Source organism: Hippopotamus amphibius, chromosome 6, assembly GCF_030028045.1.
Source record: "Hippopotamus amphibius kiboko isolate mHipAmp2 chromosome 6, mHipAmp2.hap2, whole genome shotgun sequence".
Lineage (NCBI taxonomy): Eukaryota > Metazoa > Chordata > Mammalia > Artiodactyla > Hippopotamidae > Hippopotamus > Hippopotamus amphibius.
Genome location: NC_080191.1, coordinates 146,771,583 through 146,797,384, shown reverse-complemented (window position 1 = coordinate 146,797,384; position 25,802 = coordinate 146,771,583). Strand labels below are relative to the sequence as shown.

Sequence of the window (25,802 nt, the reverse complement as noted above, 5' to 3'; positions counted from 1 at the left end):
TCTTCATAGCCTGGATTTTGGAGGTTGTAGTTATTTCTTTGCGTATATAGATGGACTTGTCTAAGCTTTTAGTTGTTTTCTCTTGTTCATTTCAGTATATTTCCTGGAGAAGCCCAGTATATACACACTGTACTTCAACTTTACTAGAAATCTTTAGTAGCATTATTTTCAAGAAAATTGCAAAGTAGCTACTGACTCCCCTACCCTGTGCCCTGTCCAATTCAGTAGTCACTAGTCATAACTGTGAATTAAGTCCTTAAAATATTAGTAGTTCAAATTGAGATATGCTGTACCTATAAAATACACACTGCATTTCAAAGACTTAGCACAAAAGAAAGAATGTAAACTATCTGGATAATAATTGTATATATTGATAACTGTGTTGGAATGATAATATTTTATATATATTGGGTTAAATGAAATATAAAATTAAAATTAATTTTGCTTGTTTCTTCTTTTTACAATATGGCTATTAAAAAATGTAAAATGAACACGTGTGGCTCACATTATATTTCGACTGGACAATGCTGCTCTGGGGTTTCCTTTCCTGCAGCTATGGTTTAGGTAAGGGGGGTTGCAGGGTGGGGGGAAAGAGGCAGGGGGTAGGTCAATATAGATGCACAAAGAAGTGATTTCATTATATTGGTGGCGAATGTGCTGCGGGGGAAAACAAAAGGCAGAGGTAGTAAGCTCAAGACATGTGACAGACCCACCACATTCCCTTGTCAAAACTTTCCCCACGGCCATTGTCAGCCGCCATTCCGCCCGCGTTCACAACCGGTAGAGTTCATGGAGGCATGGGGCTTCCACGGCGTGCCAGCCATGCAGCCTCCTCCCTCAGGCCACTACTATGACCCTGGCTATTACTGCCTGGGAGTGTACCAACTGGCAATAAGATCTGAATCTGTGTGCAGGGTCCGGCACCAGAGGCCAGAGAATGCTACGTTGAGGAAGGAGATCTGGGCTTAGTGGATCACAGGAACCACGAGGCTACGGCAAACACCAGGGCAGCAGTGGCGGCCAGGAGGCCGGGGAGCAACCACCTGAGGAGCCAGGTCATGTGGAGGCTGCTGCCGAGGCCCCAAGGAAACCAGCTTCTCTTCTATGTTAATATCACACCCTATGTTCTGCTTTATCATGGAACCATTGAATTAGAGATTTGGAAGAAACCTCAGACAATATCTGGTGTAACTCACCATTCTATACTATTGTGAAGATGGAAGGGGTCCAACCCCTGGGCGAGCATGTTGGAAATACACCAGGACGGAGATTCTTGAGGAACAAGCTATTGCTGGTAGCCTCTGTAATTCAGGGGCTGGGGCTGCTCCTGTGTCTCACCTACATCTGTCTGCACTTCTATGCTCAGGTGCCATCTCAATACCCTCCAATCCAAAGTATAAGAGTGCAGTTTACCAAGTGTGAAAATGAGAACGGTTTCATCATCACATCCCCAAACAAGGATGGAACCATGAAGGTGCAGAACAACTCAATCATCATCAGCTGTGATGGGTTTTATCTCATCTCTCTGAAGGGCTACTTCTCTCAGGAGCTCAGCCTCAGGCTTCAGTACCGGAAGGGTTGGGAACCCCTCCTCTCCCTGAACAAGGTCAAATCTGTTGACTCTGTCACAGTGGCCAATCTGGCTTTCAAGGACAAAGTCTACCTGAATGTGACCACTCACAATGCCTCCTGCGAAGACATCCAGGTGAATGGTGGGGAATTGATTCTCATTCATCAAAATCCTGGTGGATTCTGTGTCTACTGAGGATCTGATGGCTGCAGCTAAGCCAGGAACCAGCATGAACGCCAAACTGGGAGTGGACAGGACACTCTTCCTGGAGAGTGGAGGAGTCACTCCAGCTCATGTACCTACACGTGAGATGTGACCAGAAGATCACTCCCTCCCCCCACTCAGGGATATTTAAAACTTTATTTTACGTACCAGTTAACTTTATGTATTTATCCTTATATCTTCTAAATCACCTAGCCTTCATCCCTCAAGATTGCCTCAGGCCTATTAGGCACCTCCGAGAGAGTGAGAAAAATAGGTGCCTCTTCCTCAAGATGTTGTTTCTGTTTGGTCAGAAAATTATCATAATAAACTTTCATTGTTGAAAAAGACACTTGACTACCATTTGCTGGATATTTGACCTCTGGCCTTGTCAAAATGAAGAAGACCAAGGAGAGGGGTTATGAATCTGCCAAAGGTGGTGTGGACTGACTCCTGGCAGCCAAAGGTGCCTCTCCAAGATGAAGTTGGTTGTAATTTGCATATTGCCTAAATACCTCTCCCATGTGGCAGAGTTCAAAAGGAAAATCAACTTGTGAACAGCTGTCAGGACTTGATGAAGATAGCTGGCTAAGGAATACTCTGTGCTCTGGGCTTTTTTCTTTATTTTTTTCCCTCCACTTTGCTTTCCCAGCCTCCAAAAGTTCTTGATAGAAGCTTCCCTTCAAAGAACCATCTTGGGGATGTAACACTGTGAAAAATCTGATCAGTGATTTAAGGAAAACTGAGAGAGATTTTTTCTAAACTGAGAGAGTGAGATAATTGATTGTGAGGGTTTTCTTTATCACATAGGAGAGCAGTGAAACTGGACCTCTCGGGGTAAAAGTCAGTGGGAATTTAAATAGTCTGGGGAGGAAATCACATTCTTTGCCACAGAGGCAAAGTAACACATGCCCATCCTCCTGCTTATGCTGAGATACATGCTAAGCCCCACACCTTCTACTCATGTACCACCTTGCTAGTTTCAAAAAACTGAAGCAATTCTATGATCAGTTGCAACTTTATGTCAAAAGACATTGAGATGCTCTTCCATCTGATAAAAAATCATGATCTCTGTCTAAAACCACCATAATATCACGTATGACCTCACATTGATAATTGAAGCTAGAAGGATCAATAATCAGCCAATACCAGGGCTTTCAAGAGAATAAAAATCACCTAATGTTTAGTTGAAATGTCCTTCTTAATGTATCTGGCTTATGGAATTGTGGACAAATGATTTTTCTTAATTTCCAGATGATTTGTAAGTTTTCTGTGTCAAAAGTTTTACAAATGTAAAGTTTTTATAAAAACTTTAAAAAATGGTAAAAAAAAAAAAAACAAAACTTTCCCCACACGGGCATTATAGTTTGCCTGTGCAAACGCCGCCCATAGTCCATGCCAGTCCTCCCGTCTTCTGCGGTCAAAAATCACAGAGCCTATTCTTTCTTTTTCCCATGACCTCAGATATCTTGCTAAGTCATATTTATTTATTCTATCCATTGCATACATTCTTTACCAACAGAACACAACATTCAAAATATTCCCAAGTATGTTTGCTTCAAAATGAAACAGGGTGGGGAGGGGAGGGGGGAGAAGTTGCTGGCAATATAAATGAAACATATTGGCGATGAGCTGATCATTGTTGAAGCAGGGTGATGGGTACATGGGGGTTTGTTACACTGTTTGGTCTACGTTGGTATATGACTGACATTTTCCTTACTAAAAAGTTTAAAACAAATTCCTAAATATGCATAATTAATACAAAATCTCTTTTCATGGTTCAGGGTCCACGTATGTATACCTTAACAATTTCTCCCTTTTAAAATAAGTTTCCTTTTGGTCAGAACCCATCTATGGGGGTAAGCAGACAAGATGCGGTATACAATGAAGGAGACAACGCAGAGCTTTCAGTTCGGCTAGGACAGGCTGACTTCATGGCAGCAGTAGCTTCACAACTTGAAAGTTTCCTGTTTATACTTTTTATAGGAGAGGTTTGGTACAAAGTCCAAATTCAGTGGCTAGTGCCTTCGGCCCACAGGAACCTGCCCTTATCAGTAACAGGTTTTTTAACGGCTGCTGTTTTCCCATGAAAGTGTGCCCGCATCGCTTCTGAAACCAGGACACCAAGTGGAAAGCACTGATGAATTGGAAAGTGTTCTTTATTGTGTGTTTCCTGCAGCACCACTCAGCCCCAGCAAAGTGTAGGAGTGCTAGACTCCTGGTTTCAAAACCTGGGTGACTGAGAGTTGCCTAAGTTTTTAATACCTTGGTAGTTTTTGAGGCAAATCTGTAAAATGGAAATAATAAGGCACATCTCAAAGAATGTTATGAGGATTAAATGAAATCATGTGTGAAATATGCTTTATACTATACCTGGCCCAAAGGAAGGATCCAGTAGACAGTAGCTGTTGTTTTTACAGCAAACTCCTGTTTATTCTTAGTTGTTTGACACTTTACAAATTGTCTAATTAAATATTCTGGTTCATATACATAAAACATGAGAAATTACCAATTTTTAAATAGTTAAATGACTATCTTTTCCACTAGACTTGGCTCTCTGAGGGTAGGATCCATGTATTATTCAGTTTGACTCCTCAGTGTCTAGCATAACGCATCTCATAATCTTTGAAAGAAGTCACATTGAATATAACAAAATACACTGACAATTGAAGGTCTGAACACTGCTCTAACGGTTATAAAACATTGAGGACACCTGTCTATAAGCAATTTATAACATGAAGTGGATGTGGCTTTTGTGTTTACCCTTCTTCAGGACCTCATTCAACAAATATCTATCAAGCACCTCCTGTAGGGAAGGGATTGTGTGCTGGGTTTCTCATTAAGGAATAAGGCACACACAACTCTTATGCCCAGAGTTTATTTTTAAGAGGGGAGACAGCTTTGCATGACTACTTACAAAATTATGTATGTATATTTGGAGGAGAAGCACAGGGGACTGAGAGAGCAGACAAGGGGGCATTGAGCCTTAGCGTGGGGACCTCTTGAGAAGTGATGTGCAGGGTGATAGCAGAGCAGCAGTAGCTGAAGCTGAGCAAAGAGGGTGAAAGAGGATAAAGGATGGGCTTTCTCGGCACTGAACGTAGCCCAGCCTGAAGGCCTCAGGATCGTAAGGAGACAATATAAAATGCTAGGGGGAAGGGCAAGATGGTGGAGTAGGAGGATGTGCACTCACTCCCTCTTTCAAGAACACCTGAATTACAACTAATTGCTGAACAATCATTGACAGAAAGACACTGGAACTCACCAAAAACGACACCCCACATCCAGAGACAAAGGAGAAACCACAAGGAGACGGTAAGAGGGGCACAATCACGTTAAAATCAAATCCCATAAACGCTGGGTGGGCGACTCACAAACTGGAGAACAATTATACCACAAAAGTCCATCCACTAAAGTGAGGGTTCTTTTTTTTTTTTTATAAATTTATTTATTTATTTCTCTATTTATCTTTTGGCTGTGTTGGGTCTTTGTTGCTGCACACAGACTTTCTCCAGTTGCGGAGAGCAGGGGCTACTCTTTGTTGTGGTGCGTGGGCTTCTTGTTGCTGTGGCCTCTCTTGTTGTGGTGCACGGGCTCTAGGCACATGGGCTTCAGTAGCTGTGGCACATGGGCTCAATATTTGTGGCTCATGGGCTCTAAAGCGCAGGCTCAATAGCTGTGGCTTAGTTGCTCTGTGGCATGTGGATCTTCCTGGGGCAGGGCTCGAACCTGTGTCCCCTGCATTGGCAGGTGGATTCTTAACCACTCTGCCACCCAGGAAGCCCTAAAGTGAGGGTTCTGAGCCCCACGTCAGGCTTCCCAACCTGGGGGTCCAGCAATGGGAGGAGGAATCCCCAGAGAATAAGACTTTGAAAGCCAGCAGGACGTGATTGCAGGACCTCCACAGGACTGGGGGAAATGGAGACTCCACTGTTGGAGGGCACACAAAAAAGTGTGCTCACCAGGACCCAGGGGGAAGGAGCAGTGACCCCATAGGAGACTGAACCAGACCTACTTGCTGGTGTTGGAGGGTTGCCTGCAGAGGTGGGGGGCAGCCGTGGCTCACCGCGGGAACAGGGACACAGGCAGCAGGGGTTCTGGGAAGTGCTCATTGGCATGAGCTCCCCCAGAGTCCAGAGTCTGGAGTCCATCTGCCATTAGCCCCACCAAAGAGCCTGTAAGCTCCAATGCTGGGTAGCCTCAGGCCAAACAACAAACAGGGTAGGAACAGAGTCCCACCCATTGGCAGGTAAGTGGATTAAAGTTTTACTGAGCTCCACCCACCCAGCCCTACCCACCAACTGGCCCTCCCATCAGGAAGCACACACAAGCCTCTTAGATAGCTTCCTGCACAAGAGGGCAGACAGCAGTATCAAGCAGTATCAGCAGTATTTCATTCTGTGGAATTGAAAACCACAGCCACAGTAAGACAGAGAAAATGAAAAGGCAGAGCACTTTGTACCAGATGAAGGGACGAGATAAAACCCCAGAAAAACAACTAAATGAAGTGGAGATAGGCAACCTTCTAGAAAAAGAATTCAGAATAATGATGGTGAAGATGATCCAGGACTTTGAAAAGAGACTGGATGCAAAGATTGAAAAGCTGAAAGAAAAGTTTACCAAAGACCTAGAAGAATTAAAGAACAAACAAACAGAGATAAGCAACACAATAATTGAAATGAAAAATACACTAGAAGGAACCAATAGCAGAATAACTGAGGCAGAAGGGCGAATAAGTGACCTGGAAGAATGGTGCAAATCACTGATGCGGAAAAGAATAATGGAAAAAGAATGAAAAGAACTGAAGACAGCCTAAGAGACCTCTGGGACAACATTAAACACAACAACATTCACATTATAGGATTCTAGGAGAAGAGAGAGAGAAAGGACCTGAGAAAATATTGTAAGAGATTATAGTCGAAAACTTCCCTAACGTGGGAAAGAAAATAGCTACCCAAGTCCAGGAAGCGCAGAGAGTCCCAGGCAGGATAAACCCAAGGAGAAACATGCCAAGTCACCTAGAAGTCAAACTGACAAAAATTAAAGACAGAGAAAAGTTATTAAAAGTAACAAGGGAAAAACGACAAATAACATACAAGGGAACTCCCATAAGGGTAACAGCTGATTTCTCAGCAGAAACTCTGCAAGCCAGAAGGGAGTGGCAGGATATATTTAAAGTGATGAAAGGGAAGAACCTACAACCAAGAATACTCTACCCAGCAAGGATCTCATTCAGATTCGATGGAGAAATCAAAAGCTTTACAGACAAGCAACAGCTAAGAGAATTCAGCACCACCAAACCAGCCCTACAACAAATGCTAAAGGAACTTCTCTAAGTGGCAAACATAAGAGAAGAAAAGGACCTACAGAAACAAAAACAAAACAATTAAGAATATGGTAATAGGAACATACATATTGATAATTACCTTGAATGTAAATGGACTAGATGCTCCAACCCAAAGACACAAACTGGCTGAATGGATACAAAAGCAAGACCCGTGTATATGCTGTTTACAAGAGACCCACTTCAGACCTAGGGACACATACAGGCTGAAAGTGAGGGGATGGAAAAAGATATTCCATGCAAATGGAAATCAAAAGAAAGCTGGAGTAGCAATACTCATATCAGATAAAATAGACTTTAAAATAAAAAATATTACAAGGGACAAAAAAGTACACTACATAAAGATCAAGGGATCAATCCAAGAAGAGGAGATAACAATTATAAATATATATACAAATATAAATATATATACACAATACATAAGGCAAATGCTAACAACTAGGAAAGAGGAAATCAACAGTAACACAATCATAGTGGGGGACTTTAACACTCCACTTACACCAATGCACAGATCATCCAAACAGAAAATTAATAAGGAAACACAAGCTTTAAATGACACAATGAACCAGCTGGATTTAATAGATATCTATAGGACATTACACCCAAAAACAGCAGATTACACGTTCTTCTCAAGTGCACACAGAGCATTCTCCATGATAGATCACATTTCGGGTCACAAATCAAGTCTTGGTAAATTTAAGACAATTGAAATCATATCAAGCATCTTTTCCAACCACAATGCTATGAGATTAGAAATCAATTACAGAAAAAAAATGGTAAAAAACACAAACACATGGAGGCTAAACAATATGCTACTAAATAACCAAGAGATCACTGAAGAAATCAAAGAGGAAATCAAAAAATACCTAGAGACAAATGACAATGAAAACACAACGATCCAAAACCTATGGGATGCAACAAAGGCAGTTCCAAGAAGGAAGTTTATAGCGATACAATTCTACCTCAAGCAACAAGAAAAATCCCAAATAAACAATCTAACCTTACACCTAAAGAAACTAGAGAAAGAAGAGCAAACAAAACCCAAAGTTAGTAGACGGAGAGAAATTATAAAGATCAGAGCATAAATAAATGAAATAGAGACAAAGAAAACAATAGCAAAAATCAATAAAAATAAAAGCTTGTTCTTTGAGAAGATAAATAAAATTGATAAACCTCTAGCAAGAATCATCAAGAAAAAGAGGGAGAGGACTCAAATCAATAAAATTAGAAATGAAACAGGAGAAGTTACAACGGACACCGCAGAAATAAAAAGCACCATAAGAGACTACTACAAGCAACTATATGCCAATAAAATGGACAACCTGGATGAAATGGACAGATTCTTAGAAGGGTATAATCTTCCAAGACTGAATCAGGAAGACATAGAAAATATGAACATACCAATCACAAGTAATGAAATTGAAACTGCGATTAAAAATCTCCCAACAAACAAAAGTCCAGGACCAGATGGATTCACAGGTGAATTTTATCAAACATTTAGAGAAGAGCTAACACCCATCCTTCTCAAACTCTTCCAAAATATAGCAGAAGGAGGAACACTCCCAAACTCATTCTATGAGGCCACCATCACCCTGATACCAAAACCAGGCAAAGATGTCACAAAAAAAGAAAATTACAGACCAATATCACTGATGAATATAGATGCAAAAATCCTCAACAAAATAGTAGCCAACAGAATCCAACAGCACGTTAAAAAAAATCATACACCATGATCAAGTGGGGTTTATCCCTGGGATGGAAGGATTCTTCAGTATACTCAAATCAGGCTTGTACAGTTTCATGATTCAAAGGGATTACAATGCTAAAATGCTGCTTGGAAATTAATATATGAAAATTCTGAGACAGGTCAAGCCAGTTCATCACCTCCATCATAAAGAAACCACAATTATCTCTTAATCTAGTTAAACTATCTTTTCCCAGATGATATCTTTAGCCCTTTGAATCCAATTACTGGAATAATGTTCCAGAGTTTTATGTGTTTCTTCCCTGGGGGACAGGACCATTATTGTTTCAAGACGATCAGTAGACAAGATATCTAGTACTTTCTCTTCCCTGCTGTGACTCCAGAGACTGTACAAAATGACTGTTTGTCAAATGTTCATATGCCTGCATTTATTTATTTTTAAGTCTAGGCAATGATTTAGGCAGTAAAATATATCTAAAAGTTAAGTTTCTTTCAATGACATAAGGTAAAATGTGGGGCCTTCTTTCCTCTTCACTTTTTTTATTATGGAAAATTTTAAACAAGCAAAAAAATAGAAGATTATAATGAACCCCCATGTTCCCATCATCCAGCTTCAACAATGATTAACTCATGGCCACGCTTGTTTCATCTGTACCCACCCAGCCACTTCCTCCCACATGTTTGTTCAGAAGCAAATCCCCTACTTGGTATCATTTCATCTGTAAATATTTCAGTGTGTATCTTTAAGAGATAAGAACTCTTTGGGGGCTGAGTGTTTTGTCAAGCATTTCCTGAGACTGGTTTGAGAGAACATTTGCCAAGAAAGGGCTCAGATGTTTTCCAGAAAGCTGCACTGGGAGAGGTAGAGAGCCAGGTCAGAGAAGATGGCTGGTGGGTAGCGAGACTTTGGGTGAGTGTGGGGTGGCCAGGGCAGCACTGGTGCCCACTCAGGGAGAGTCATTTCTTCAAATCTCGGCCCCCATTCTTCGTTGTTAGTTGTCTCCACCTTGGGTGAATTTATTGATGTTTCTTCCTGAGTCTTAGATAGTGTTTTCATTACCCCCATGGGAGAAGCTCAGCAGAGGTGCCAATTCATTAACTGCCTTTTGAAGTGCCTGTCTTATTTGCAGTGTCCTCTCACGACAGCCAGCTTGCTTTAGTTGGACCAGTAACTAGGCTCTCCAGGAAAGCCGACTGTAAACTCCCTGAGGGTAGGGTCTGGGTGTATAGTTTTCTCCCCATAATAACTGGCAGACTATTTAGCTCACAGTAAGTGCACAGAAAATGGCTGTCCAATAAAGGAAGGGAGGAAGGAAGGCCTGAACAGTTAACTGAAAGAATGCCAGAGCTTCAGAAATGGCTAAAGGTTACAATTAAACCAAGCATCAAGAAAAAAAAATCTATGGAGAATGTGGTAGGCAGAATCATGGCCCCCTCAAAGGTGTCTACACTGCAATCCCCAGAACCTGGGAATATGTTGCCTTATTCGGCAAGAGGGACTGTGTAGATGTGAAAAAGTTAAGAATCTCACAATGGGGAGATTATCTTGGATTATCTGGGTGGGCGCAATGTAATCACCAGGGTCCTTAAAATGAAAGAGGAGGCAAGAGAGTCAGAGGAGATGTGACAATGGAAGCAGAAGTTGGAGTGAAGCTAGTACTGGCTTTGAAACTGCAGGAGACAGGCAGCCTCTAGAAGCTGGAAAAGGCAAGGAAACAGATGTTCCCCCAGAACCTCCAGAAAACAGTCTTGCTGACACCTTGATTTTAGCCCCCAAGGCCCATGTCAGACTTCCGACCTCCAGAACTGTAACATGTTTAGGATATATTTGTAAGGCAATCCTGTTGTCTCTACACTAAAAATATATTCTGAATCTGCCCCCTTTCCCATCTCCACGCTGTCCCCTAATGCACACCACACTCCTCTCCTCTGCCACAGCTTCCTGACTGCAGTCCACTCTCCACAGAGCAGCATAGTGGTCCATCAGTGCATAGACTCCCCTGCACCAGGCTTATAGAGCCCTTTGCCGGCCTCTCCTACCTCACCCATACCATGCTCCTCCTCACTCACAATGTCTCATTCTGAGCAGGCAAAGTTCCTTCCTGCCTGCAGGCCTTGGCACTGTTGATCCTGTCTGGAGCCATTTCCCAGAACCTTTGCGTGACTGGACCTGGTCAGGCATCTATTTAAATGTAACTTCCTCCAAGGGACCTTCCCTAAGCCTGACCTAAAGTACTGGCCTCGCCCTCCTCTTGTTTTCTGTGCAATCTTGATTTTTTTAAGAACACATTACTCTCTAAAATTATTGTTTGTAGGCTTTTTTATTGTCTGTTTCACCTCACTGAAAAATAGCCTTCTAAGGGCCTGGAGGTCTTCTCTGTCTTGTACTTGCTGTATCCACAGTTCTTGAAATTGCCTGTCTCATTTGTATTTATCAGCGATGTATATTTGCTGAACAATTGATGGATGGATGGATGGGTGGATGGATGGATGGATGGATGGATGGATAGATGACTGGCTAATAGGGCTGAAGCTGGATCAGAGATTAAGATCCTCATGTGACTGTACCTGATAAGCAAGGAATTCACCATGCACACAATACCTGGGTGGCCACTGGTGTCAGAGAGGGTGTTGGGTGCATCCTTGCCAGTGCTGCTCAGTCACCTTCCAGTCCAACCTACCTGGTGCCTGGTGTCACCTTCCTATAAAAAGAAGGAGATGGCTCATGAAACAGAGTCTGTTGGTGACAAATGACAGAACTGGAGAGCAGGAGGCTCCAAGGGGCAGAGTAGTGACAGCTGGAGCCAGGCAAAAGGCAGCTGGGATGAGACAATGTGACACCAGGAGGATGATGACAGGGGCAGCAACTATGGCAGGAAGGGAGACAGCTGCATAGTAAGGAAGGGATGGTTATAGAGACTAGGTGGTCCCTGAGCCCAGGTGAGGGAGGAAGGACGCATGTTGGGGTCACAGAAGGACCACTGTGGCCACTGGGGAGCATTTGTGAGCTACCTTAGGGTGTCCCTGAACAAAAATGAGGGATCTGGGATTGGGGTCCAGGTAGTTTTGGTGACTGAGTCTGCATCAGACCACTTTGTTCCTCCCTATCTGCACTATTATTGTGATTTTAGCCCTGGAATGAGAAATGGAGTAGAAAAGGGGGGTCCAAAAGCCAAGCATGAAGGCTTTTTTAGTGGGGCTACTTGTCACATCAGAAGTCTAGTTTGTGAGGGGACAGGAGGGAAGAATCCGCAGCAAAGAATGCCTACCACAGAAAGCTGGGTGGCCATGGTGGTGGTGCCCTACTGCTGACTCACAAGCAGCAGGGAGGAGCCACTGTTGTAGCCTCTCTTTCAGAGCCTGTGATGAACAAAGGGAGGCCCCCTCTGGGCCTTGCTGTTGCAGTCAACAAGGGATAGAAAAAGCCCCCTGGCAGGGCTGGCCTGGTGTGCCTTCGGCTGAGAGCCAGAAGAAGTTCACAGAGAAAGACATCTCTGGAGACATTCCTATTACATCCAAGGCCACCAGCTTCCCTCTGCAATTGGCACCACCACTGCCACCAGGGCTTCTGTGACCCAGGCAGGGGACTACTGTGGACTCACATGCAGGGGAAGGAGCCACTATTGTTCCCTCTCTCTCCACACACACTGGCTCCTACAGATGAACAATAAAGGAAGCTCAGCTGGTTGCAGAGTAATACAAAAAGCCCCCGAGGGCTGCCCATCAGGAGCCCTGCACCAGGCACCAGTAAAGAACCACACTAAGGCCAGATTTCCTATACCCGTGGCTGCCTCCATCCCTGAACATTTGGCATCATCCCCGCAGCTCCCACAATCCAAACAGGATGCTACTGTTGAGTCACATGCAGGAAGAAGAGCCACTATCAAAGCCTCCCCCTCCCCATACACCTGCATCTGCAGATGAACAGTAAAGGAAACCCTCACTGAGGCAAACCCAAAGAGCTCCAAGGCAGCCTCAGGACCAGACTCTGGCAGTTAGACCACATGCAGAAGCAGGGACAAAACCAAAGCTGAACACCAGGGACAGCGGGGCTAAGGAAGAGATTCTAGAATCTTTCCATCAGATAGACAAGCTGCAGGCTAAATCCCTGTGATCAGCAAGGTAGAACCTATGTCTTTGGAATATCTGAGTAAACAATGAATGTTTCCACAAATGAAAAAGCTCTAGCTCTGGCAGCTGGGGACTGTGGGAGGAAGCACACACAGGAATTGGGCCAGATCAGAGCCTAAGTAGACCCCATAGGACCCACAGCAGGTCCAGAGCTCAACCCAGAGGCAGAAGAGGGCCTCCTGGGGAGGTGAAGGTGGCCTGAAGCTCAAGGTGTGTACAAGGACACTTACAGCTGACACCCCAAGGAAACAGAATTATTATTATTATTTCTATTGATCTGATCCATTCTGTGGTCAGTTCTGGCTTTTTTTTTTTTTTTTTTTTAACAATCTTAGTCCTAAGGGATCTTCAGGTTTTATAACATATTGTTTATTCTATTTTTTATTTTTATTTTTATTTTTAGTTTTTTCGTTTTTTTATATATTTCTATTTCTAGCTAGCTTTTTTGTAGTGCTGAGTTTATCTCCCCTATTGTCTTTTCTTCTTTATCTTTAATACATTCCTATTTTCTTTTCTTTCCTTTTTCTTTTTGTATTTCCAGTTGTACTACGCTCTTCTGTTGCTCTGTGTTCTATCCCTTCTTATTTTATTTTATCTTATTATACCTTTAATCAATATTATTGGTCTGCTCTGTTTCCTTGCTTTATTCTTCAGGTGACACACTGCTTCGGTTTTTGATATCAGTTTTCATCTTAATCTTAGTTCTAATTATAATTGTCTAATTTCATTTTGGGGATCTTCAGACTATCTGGTTGTTTTCTTGCTCTTTGTTATATTTGCTCCATTTCTATTTGGTCCCTGTTATATTTGGTCCTCGTTTTCACAATTTCCCTGTTTGTTTGTTTTTGTTTTTGTTTTTTGTTTTGAATTTTTGTTGGTTTTCTCTTTAATCATCTGATTGTGTTCTGGGGTGGTTCTGTCAGGTTGTTTTAGTGCTTTATGTTCTATTGGGCTCTATTTTTGTGTTTCTTGTGCGTGTATGTGTTTCCTTGATTCAGTAATGTTTGTTGGACTTAACCTTTTACCATTATTCTGGGGCCTGGATAATCTTTTTTAATTCCCTTTATTGCTGGGATGAACAATCTCTGGAGTCTGGATTCCTTGAACAAAAGTCAAGTCAGAGACTCTGGGGAGGGAGCACTGAGTCCAGGATGCTAGACCACTAGAAAGCCCTCAGCTGCAGGGAATATTAATCACAGAGAATTCTCATGGAGGTCTCTATCAGAGTCTAAGACCCGGCTTTGTTCGACTGCCAGCAACTGCCAATGCTGGATACCTCACACCTAACTACAAACAAGACAAGAAGACAAACCCACCCATCAGCACACAGACTACCTAAAGCCATATTAAGCTCACAGATACCCTAAAACATACCACCTGACACAGCCCTGCTCATCAGAGAGAAAAGACTCAGATCCACACACCAGAAAACAGGCACCACACCCTCCCATCAGGAATCCTACTCAAGACACTGAACAAACCCCACCACAGGGGGCAGAGGGCAGAAATAAGAGGAATTACTACTAGGCAGTATAGGGAAAGGAGACAGCAATACTATAAATCAGACAAAATGAGAAAACAAAGAAACACACTGCAGGCAAAGGAGCAAGATAAAAACACACAAGACCAAACAAATGAAGAGGAAATAGGAAAACTGCCTGAAAAAGAATTCAGAGTAATGATAGTAAAGATGACCTAAAATCTTGAAAACAAAATAGAGAAAATACAAGAAACATTTAATAAGGACTCAGAAGATCTAAAGAGCAAACAAACAGTACTGAACAACACAATAACTGAAATTAAAAATACTCTAGATGGTGTAAACAACAGAATAACTGAGGCAGAAGAATGAGTGAGTTGGAAGACAGCATGGTGGAAATAACTGCCACAGAGCAGGAAAAAGAAAAAAGAATAAAAAGAATGGAAGACAGTCTCAGAGACCTCGGTGACAACATTAAGTGCACCAACATTCAAATCATAGGTGTCCCAGAAGAAGAAGAAAAAAAGAAAGGGTCTGAGAAAATATTTGAAGAGGTTATAGTGGGAAACTTCCCCAACATGGGAAAGGAAATAGTCAATCAAGTCCAAGAAAGGCAGAGAGTCCCATACAGAATAAACCCAAGGAGAAACACACCGAGGCACATAGTAATCAAACTAACAAAAACTAAACACAAAGAAAAAATATTAAAAGCAGCAAGAGAAAAGCAACAAATAACATATAAAGGAAAACCCGTAAGGATAACAGCTGATCTTTCTGCAGAAACTCTGCAGGCCAGAAGGGAATGGCAGGATATACTGAAAGTCTTGAAAGAGAAAAACCTACAGCCAAGAACACTCTACCCAGCAAGAATCTCATTCAGATTTGATGGAGAAATCAAATGCTTTACAGACAAGCAAAAGTTAAGAGAATTCAGCACCACCAAACCAGCCTTACAACAATTGCTAAAGGAATTCTCTAGGCAGGAAACACAAGAGAAGGAAAAGACCTACAAAAACAAACCCAAAACAATTAAAAAAAATGGTAATAGGAACATACATGTAAATAATTACCTTAAATGTAAGTGGATTAAATGCTCCAACCAAAAGACACAGACAGGCTGAATGGATACAAAAACAAGACCCTTCTATATGCTGCCTACAAGAATCCCACTTCAGACCAAAGGACACATATAGACTGAAAGTAAAGGGATGGAAAAAGTTATTCCATGCAAATGGAAGTCAAAAGAAAACTGGAGTAGTAATACTCATATCAAACAAATTAGACTTTAAAGTAAAGACTATTACAAGAGACAAGGAAGGACACTACACAAAGATCAAGGGATCAATCCAAGAATTTGCCATATGAACCTCAATACATATGGCAAATGCTAACAGCCATAAAAGGGGAAATTGACAGTAACACAATAATAGTAGGGGACCTTAACAGCCCACTTACACCAATGGACAGATCATCCAAACAGAAAATAAATAAGGACATACAAGCTTTAAATGACACATTAGAGTATCTCGACTTAAATGATATTTATAGGACATTCCATCCAAAAACTACAGAATACACTTTCTTCTGAAGTGCACATGAAACATTCTCTAGGATAGATCACATCTTGGGTCACAAATCAAGCTTCAGTAAATTCAAGAAAATTGAAATCATATCAAGCATCTTCTCTGACCACAACGCCATGAGACTAGATACCAGTTACATGAAAAAAACTGTAAAAAATACAAACACATGGAGGATAAACAATACACTATTAAACAACCAAGAAATCACTGAAGAAATCAAAGAGGAAATCAAAAAATACCTAGAAACAAATGACAATGAAAACACAATGACCCAAAGCCTATGGGATGCAGCAAAAGCAGTTCTAAGAGGGAAGTTTTTAGCAATACAATCCTACCTCAAGAAATAAGAAAAATCTCAAATAAACAACCTAACATTACACCTAAAACAATTAGAGAGAGAAGAAAAAAAAAACCCAAAGTGGGCAGAAGGAAAGAAATCATAAAAATCAGATCAGAAATAAATGAAAAAGAGATGAAGTAAACAATAGCAAAGATCAATGAAACTAAAAGCTGGTTCTTTGAGAAGATAAACAAAATTGATAAACCGTTAGCTAGACTCATCAGGAAAAAAGGGAGAAGATGCAAATCAACAGAATTAGAAATGAAAAAGGAGAAGTAACAACAGACACCTCAGAAATGCAAAAGACCATGAGAGCCTACTGCAAGCAACTATATGCCAATAAATTGGATAACCTGGAAGAAATGGATAAATTCTTAGAAAAGTACAAACTTCCAAGACTGAGCCAGGAAGAAATAGAAAATATGAACAGACCAATCACAAGCACGGAAATTGAGGCTGTGATTAAAAATCTCCCAACAAACAAAAGCCCAGGGCCAGATGGCTTCTCAGGCAAACTCTATCAAACATTTAGAGAAGAGCTAACACTTATCCTTCTCAAACTCTTCCAAAATATAGCAGAAGAAGGAACACTCCCAAACTCATTTTATGAGGCCATCATCACCCTGATACCAAAACCAGGCAAAGATGTCACAAAAAAAGAAAATTACAGGCCAATATCACTGATGAATATAGATGCAAAAATCCTCTACAAAATACTAGCTAACAGAACCCAACAGCACATTAAAAAGATCATACACCATGATCAAGTGGGGTTTATCCCTGGGATGCAAGGATTCTTCAATATATGCAAATCAATGAATGTGATACATCATGTCAACAAATTGAAGGATAAAAACCATATGATAATAGATGTGGAAAAAGCTTTTGACAAAATTCAACATCCATTTATGATAAAAACTCTCCAGAAAATGGGCACAGAAGGAAATTACCTCAACATAATAAAAGCCATATATGAGAAACCAAAAGCCAACATCCTTCTCAATGGTGAAAAACTGAAAGAATTCCCTCTAAGAACAGGAACAAGACAAGGGTGCCCACTCTCACCATTATTATTCAACATAGTTTTGGAAGTTTTAGCCACAGCAATCAGAGAAGAAAATGAAATAAAAGGAATCCAAATTGGAAAAGAAGTAAAATTGTCACTCTTTGCAGATGACACATTATACATAGAAAACCCTAAAGACTCTACCAGAAAAACTACTAGCACTAATCGATGAATTTAGTAAAGTGGCAGGATACAAAATCAATGCGCAGAAATCTCTTGCATTCCTATACACTAACAATGAAAGAGTAGAAAGAGAAATTAAGGAAACACTCCCATTTACCACTGCAACAAATAGAATAAAATAGGTAGGAATAAACCTGCCTAAGGAGGCAAAAGACCTGTATGCAGAAAACTATAAGACATTGATGAAAGAAATCAAAGATGATACAAACAGATGGAGAGACATACCATGTTCTTGGATTGGAAGAATCAACATAATGAAAATTACTATACTACTCAAAGCAACTTACAGATTCAACGCAATCCCTATCAAATTACCAAGAGCATTTTTCATGGAACTAGAATAAGAAATTCTATGATTTGTATGGAAACGCAAAAGACCCTGAATAGCCAAAGCAATCTTGAAAAGGAAAGACACAGCTGATGGAATCAGGCTTCCTGACTTCAAACTATACTACAAGGCCACAGTGACCAAGACAGTATGGTACTGGCACAGAAACAAAAATATAGATCAATGGAACAGAATAGAGAGCCCAGAGATAAACCCAAGCACATATGGGCACCTTATCTTTGACAAAGGAGGCAAGAGTATACAATGGAAAAAAGACAGCCTCTTCAATAAGTGGTGCTGGGAAAATTGGACAGCAACATGTAAAAGAATGAAATTAGAACACTCCCTAACACCATACACAAAAATAAACTCAAAATGGATTAAAGACCTAAATGGAAGGCCAAACACTATAAAATTTTTAGAGGAAAACATACTCAGAACTCTCTATGACATCCATCAAAGCAAGATCCTTTTTGACCCACCTCCTAGAATAATGGAAATAAAATCAAGAATAAACAAATGGGACCTCATGAAACAAAAGCTTTTGCACAGTGAAAGAAACCATAAACAAGACAAGAAGACAACTCTTGGAATGGGAGAAAATATTTGCCAACGAAGCAACTGACAAAGGATTAATCTCCAAAATATACAAGTAGCTCATGCAGCTTAATACCAAAAAAGCAAATAACCTAATCCACAAATGGGCAGAAAACCTAAATAGACATTTCTCCAAAGAAGACATGCACATGGCTAACAAACACATGAAAATATGTTCAACATCACTAATCATTAGAGAAATGCAAGTCAAAGCCACAATGAGGTATCACCTCACACTGGTCAGAATGGCCATCATCAAAAAATCTAGAAACAATCAATGCTGGAGAGGGTGAGGAGGAAAGGGGACCCTCCTGCACTGTTGGTGGGAATTTAAATTGCTACAGTCACTATGGAAAACTGTATGAAGGTTCCTTAAAAAACTAAAAATAGAACTACTATATGAGCCAGCAATCCCACTACTGGGCATATACACTAAGAAAACCATAATCCCAAAATAAACATGTACCATAATGTTCATTGCGCCACTGTTTACAATAGCCAGGACATGGAAGCAACCTAAATGCCCATCAACTGATGAATGGATAAAGAAGATGTGGCACACACATACAATGGAATATTACTCAGTCATAAAAAGGAATGAAACTGAGTTACCTGTAGTGAGGTGGATGGACCTAGAGACGGTCATACAGAGCAAAGTAAGCCAGAAAGAGAAAAACAAATACTGTATGCTAACTTATATATATGGAATCAAAAAAATGGTACTGCTGAATCCAGTGACAGGGCAAGAATAAAGATGCAGATGTACAGAACGGACTTGAGGATACAGGGGTGGAGGGGCGAAGGGGAAGCTGGGACGAAGTGAGAGAGTAGCATTGACATATATACACTACCAAATGTAAAATAGATAGCTAGTGGGACGCTGCTGCAGAACACAGGGAGATCAACTTGAGGATGGGTGATGACTTAGAGGGTTGAGATAGGGAAGACAGGAAGGAGTCACGGGAGGGAGGGGATTTGGGGATATATGTGTAGATGCAGCTGATTCACTTTGTTGTACAACAAAAACTGGCACAACAGTGTAAAGCCATTATATTCCAATAAAGGGCTTAAAAAAAACCTCTAGTCTTGTTCTGAGCTTTAAGTTACTGAAGTGGATGCTGTAGTTTTTCTGTGTTTTTTAAATAAATTTATTTTTTGGCTGTATTGGGTCTTCATTGCTTTGTGCAGGCTTTCTCTGGTTGCGGCGAGCAGGGGCTACTCTTCATTGCCGTGCACGGGCTTCTCAGCGCAGTGGCTTCTCTTGTTGCAGAGCATGGGCGCTAGGTGGGTGGGCTTCAGTAGTTGTGGCTCACGGGCTTCTTTGCTCCAGGCATATGGGATCTTCCTGGACCAGGGATCGAACCCTGGTCCCCTTCATTGGCAGGTGGATTCTTAACCACTGCGCCACCAGGGAAATCCCAATGCTGTAGTTTTGAGAGCTAGGACTGTTTAATCAGGAGGGTTGTGATCTTCTATTGCTTGGAGGAGATGGTGACTTAAAAACAACAAATCCTTCAATGTGGAACATGTCGTAGGCCAGCTTGTCTTCCATCTGAACATCCAAAGTCTTAAAGGTGATTATGTGTTTTTTCCCCCAAAGACAGGAAGTTACTATCTCAGAGTGAGAAACCCAGCTCTCTTGAATTTTCTGGTTCTGCAAAGCAGCAATTAAAGACAGTGGCTTGGGACAGCACCAGTTTAACCCAAGTGACCCCCAGGATACTTACTTTTGCTGGCAGCAACCCTGAAGGAATCACCTCTGGCTTGCAAGAAACCAGTTTACTTGAGGTCTGAGCTACCATCCAAAACAGCACTAAGGCAGCTAATGCAGGCCAGCTACACTAAGGAATCCTGAAGGTAGGTGACTCTTCAAACATTGATCCTGTTATTTTGGAGAAGTCTCATAGCTGGTGCTCTCAGATCTCTATCTGAGTTGAGCGGCAGGCCCTGTGGATGTATTAATTAGGCACTTCCTATGTGCTCAGGTCTGTGCTAGATGCTTTGCGTAGAAGTATAGTGAAAAAGCATTAGAATGGGAGTTGGGCGAACTATCCTCCTGGCTCCCCCACTAGCTAGTAGCATGACCTTTGCAAAGCCATTTAACCTGTCTGTGCAAATGTTTCTTCATGTGTAAAATGAGAGGAGCAGACTCTGTCCCTTTAAAATCTCCCCTAGTTCTTCAATTCTAGATTCTAAGAAGTAGAAAAATCATATCGAGAGATTTTAATTGAGTACACACCTAAGTGCAAGAGACTGTGAAAATGTTAGATTCATCAAATTCCTGGTTAAAACAGTAGGTATTATTGTTTGTGAGGTTAAAACATAAAAGGGACTTCCAAATTATGTGACTTAATTAACAAAATGTTCCACCCAGAAGAGACTTGACACAGGAGTTAAGTGTTGTGTCATTCTAGGACCCCTGCTAAGGCGAAGTAGAGGGCTGAAAGTCCCTACAGCTGCCCTGTCCATGTCTTGGAAGTCATATCTCATGGATAACTCAGTCTTACGTCTCTTAAAAAAATCAATAACCAACTTGAGTTAAGCAAGAAGGTGAAATACTTTGGCACATGACACTGAAATGTCAAAGGATCGGCAGGGTCTGGCATAGTTTGATCCAGGAATTCAGGGATGTCCCCAGGACTTGGCTTCTCTCCATCTCTCTTGTCTGCTCATCTCCATGTTGGCTTCATTTTCAGGCTGCATATGGTGGCAAGATGGTGCCAGGAGCTCCAGCCCCAGCCAATCTGCACTAATAGCTGCCACACAGGTCCTGGAATTCACTCTGGTTAGACTAAATTGAGAATGACCTGAAATAAGAAGTGACATTTGAGCTGGAACTTAAAAGAACAGTGAGAACTTATGAGTCCTTGGTGGGACAGAGGAAACAGCCCAGGCAAAGGCAGAAGAATATATGAAAGCTTGGTGTGTTTACGGAAATCCAGAACTCCAGTTCATCAGAAGCATGATGTGGTGGGCATTAGGGGAAGTGAACAGTGACGTGCCCAGTTTTTATCCAGAATTTTAGACAGCATCCATACCCAATTCCTTTCCTTCTAATCTACCTACCTCACAGGAATTCTTTTTATGGGTTGAAAATGTCATCAAATAAACTACAAAAGCTTCACTGAAAAAGATTGCCACCTCCAGGGTTAACAAGTTATATTAAGTTTTTAGGAAAAGTAGGCAATGAGTTCATATTTCCAGTCCAAACCCTTGGTCCTTTTTGAAAGGGATAGTGTCAATGGAAGTTTCCACCCTGTTGGACCTGGGAGTGATGGTTGCCTTTAAACCTACTAAGGCTCTGACTGTTTTTCTGTCTCAGCTTTGGCTCCCCTGGAAGCAGGCCCTGAGGTAAGGATTTGAGTGTATATAGTTTATTGGGCGGTGATCTCAGGAAACACCAACTAGGGAGTAGGAAAGAGAGACAAGGAAGGCGCTGTGGGTTGAACTGTATTTCCCCCAAATTCATATGTTTAAGTCCTAACCCCCTGTACCTCAAAATGTGACCTTATTTGGGACTAGGATATTGCACATATAATTAGTTAAGTTAGGATGAAGTCATATGGAGTAGAGTGGGCCCTAATCCAATATAACTCATGTCTTTATCAAAAGGGGAAATTTAGACACAGACATGCACATAGGTGGAATACCATGTGAACATGAAAGCAGAGATTGGGGTGATGCTTCTACAAGCCAAGGAACACCAAAGATTGCATGCAAGTCACCAGAATCTAGGTTAAAGGGATGGAACAGATTCTTTTTCTCACAGGCTTCAGAAGGAACCCACACCGCTGACATTTTGATCTTGGACTTCTAGCCTCCAGAACGGTGAGACAATACATTTCTGTGGTTTAAGCCACCCAGTCTATGGAACTTTACTATGGCAGTCCTAGCAGACCAATACAGAAGGGAAGGTGCCAATAAAGGATGTGTTATCAAGCAAGTTACCAGAATTACCAAATATATCTTAATCCCAAATGCAGAAAGAACTCTGCGGACAGTGTAGAACTCAAAATTATCCTGCCAGGTACAACTCAGCAGTAAAAGGAAAACCCAATTTTAAAATGGGCAAGGATAGATATTTCTCCAAAAAATACTTGTAAATGGCCAGTAAAGTACAAGAAAAGATGTTTAACATTTGTCTTAGTCCATTCCAGCTGCTCTGACAGAGTACTATAGTTTATTTTTCACAGGTCTAGAGGTTAGAAGCCCAAGATCAGGGTGCCAGCATGGTCAGGTTCTTGGAGAGGACCCTCTTCCTGGTTTACAGATGACTGTCTTCTTGCATCTCATATGGAGGAGAGAGAGGGGGCTAGCTCTCTTCCTGTTCTAATAAGGACATTAATTCTATCATAGGACCCCACCCTCCTGACCTAATTACTTCCCAAAGTCCCCACTTCCAAATAACATCATATTAAGGCTTTAGTATATGGATTCTGGGGAACACAAACATTCAGTCCATAGCAACATCGTTGGTCATTAAGGAAATGCAAATTGAAATAGCATTGAGATACCACTTCACACGCACTAGGATGGCTAATGATAAAAAAACATGGACAATAACAAGCATCAGTGAGGATACAGAGAAACTGGAATCCTCATACACTGCTGGTGAAAACACTGGTGCAACTGCTTAGGAAAACAGTTTACTAGTTCCTCAAAAAGTTAAGCATAGAGTTATCACATGACCCAGCCATGCCACTCCTAGGGATTTACCCAAGAGAATCAAAAATATATGTCCACACAAAAACATGAATGCTTATAGCAGCATTATTCATAATAGCCAAAAGTGAAAACAACCCAAATGTCCATCAATTGATAAATGGATAAACAAAATGTGGTATATCCATAAAATGAAATATTATTCAGCAATAAAAAGAACTAGTACACGCTCAACATGAATGAATCTTGAAAAAACTTAAGTGAAAGAAGCCAGGCACAAAAAGCTTCAAATTGTATGATTCCATTTACATGAAATTTCCCTAAAGACAAATCCTTAGAGACCAAAAGTAGATCAGTGGTTGTTAGGGGCTGGAGAGAGGGTGGGATGAGGAGTGACTGCTACTGGGCACTGAGTTTCTTTCTGGAGTGGTGAAAATGTTCTGGAATTAAACAGGAGTAATTGTTGTGCAACTGTATTATACTAAAAATTACTAAATTGTACACTTTAAAAGTATGAGTTTTATGGCATGTAATTTATATCTTGATAAAAAAAATGAGAGATAAGATCTTTAAAAATACTGTCCTGCCTGAGGGAGGAGAGAGCTGGAATATTTATCTGCCAGCTTCCAGCAGTTATTGGTTGAAGGCTGCTCCTGGGATGTTTTTAACTCCCTAGAACTTGTGGCCTAATTCGTATGTGGACTCCAGGAGCCAGAGAGAGCCCGTACAAGAGTTGGTACTTGGAAGTTGGGCCTAAATATTTTCAGGAACTATCCATTCCAAAAGTGTGGAGAGTTCCCTATGGGCTTATGGGCCAATGCTACTTGCCTTCCAGGGCTATACAGTATTGACTTCTTCCTGCTCTGTCCTCACACAAGTCAAAAGTAGTCCCTCAACTTGGAAGATGAAGTGTTATATAGTAAGGGCTTTCCATGAAGTATTTAAGATTTAATTCATTTTGAGATTAGCCACTGTCGTGTTAGCTGCAAACAATGGAAATCAACCCAGGCCAGGATGGCTATACAGTAGTAAAAAAAGATGGACAACAGCAAGTGTTAAGGAGGATGTGGCAAACTGGAAGCCTCATTTATAAAAGAAGATGAAGGGATTGTTAAAGTCTGAGGGGCTCTGAGACTTACTGGAAAAGCGGGAGAATCAGGCTCAAACAGTGAGCTATAGCCAAAGAAGCCACACCTCAGAGCCAGCGCTAAAGTCACGAAATTTTGCTTTGTTTCCAAGGCACACACTTTCAGCAGGGCAAGCTTGAAATGGTTAATATCACACAGCGATTTCTAGAAGAAGGCAGGATTAGACAGGATTTTGAGTCCAGGGATCCCTGAATCCAAAGTCCCCATTCTTCCTTCAGCAAGTTTGCAATTTCTTCATAAGTAAAATGGACTCATGATGGCGGAAAGATAGCCATGAATAATGATGCCACCGGGACTTGGAGAGTGTCCCTATGTGCCAGATGCAATTTAAATGGGACTGTTATTAAATGCAGCCACAGTCTGCACTCATACCTGTGTCTCAAACGACTAATTGCTGAAGTTGCCTGGCAGTTCTGTTTGCCAGGTGCAACTGGTCCATGCCGAGCAGGTAAATGATTTACACTCCAGAGACAATCTCTTCAGAGCTTTTGACCCTCCTCCATTTTGTGTAAATCTCCGGCTTGGATTTTCTGGTCCTATTCTGTCTGCCTCCGTTTCTAAAGCCCTTCCTTCATCTTTTTTTTTTTTTTTTTAAACCACATGATTCTGTGTGTCATCAAACCCTCTTTATTTTCAGTCATCTTTGTCCAAGGCCTTTAAATGCTAAGCTGCTCTGGAACAGCAGCTCTCACACTTTTTGGTCTCTTGACTCCTTAAATACTGTTTTCACAATTATTGAGGGTGCTAAAAGGCTTCTTTTTTGTGTGAATTATTTCTGTTCATAATTTACTGCATTAGAAATTTTAAAAACAAATTTTTAAAAGTCATTTATTAATTTAAAAATAACAGTGAGAGATTATAGGTTAACATACATGTTTTATGAAAAATATATTTTTCGAAACAAAAAATTTGTGAGATGAGTGACTCTTTTACATTTTAAACAAACCTCTTGAATGTCTGGCTTAATAGAAGAAAGCTAGGTTCTTATATCTGCCTCTGCATTTATTCTGTTGCCATATCACACTGGAAAACTCCACTATATCCTGTGAAAGAACAGGCATGAAAAGGCAATAATTTCTTACTTAGCATTACTATGAAAATAATTTGAGCCTGCAGATCTCGTGGAAGGGGACAACCAGGAGTTGCCCTGGACCACACATTGAGAACTGCTGTCATTTTTGGTGCCCTTCATTCCTTTGCGTTACATCCATACTTTTATCTGGCATCATTTCATCCAGTGTGAATAACAACTTCCTTTTACATTTCTCGCAATGTGGGTTTGTTGGTAATCAACTCTTTCCACTTTCTGTATGTTTGAAAAAGTCTTTATTTGCCTTAGTTTTTGAAAAATATTTTCATTGGGGTAGTAGAATTCTAAGTTGACAGTGTTTTTATTTCAGTATTTTAAAGATGTTGCCCCGCTGTCTTTTTCACTCGCATTGTTTCTTTTTTTAAAATTAAGGT

At 41.1% G+C, this 25,802-nt stretch overlaps 1 protein-coding gene across 1 annotated transcript; it reads left to right on the top strand.

Annotated features, from left to right (window-relative positions):
- Positions 1–1,213: 1,213 nt before the first annotated feature.
- On the top strand, positions 1,214–1,765 carry LOC130856064 (tumor necrosis factor ligand superfamily member 4-like). The gene has a single exon (XM_057740244.1). It carries the CDS (start codon positions 1,217–1,219, stop codon positions 1,763–1,765), a length of 549 nt encoding a protein of 182 aa, XP_057596227.1. The 5' UTR covers positions 1,214–1,216.
- Positions 1,766–25,802: the final 24,037 nt, after the last annotated feature.

Bases quoted from the DNA above. Each gene is read 5' to 3' on its own strand.
- LOC130856064 (XM_057740244.1), top strand. From the start codon at position 1,217: ATGGAAGGGGTCCAACCCCTGGGCGAGCATGTTGGAAATACACCAGGA.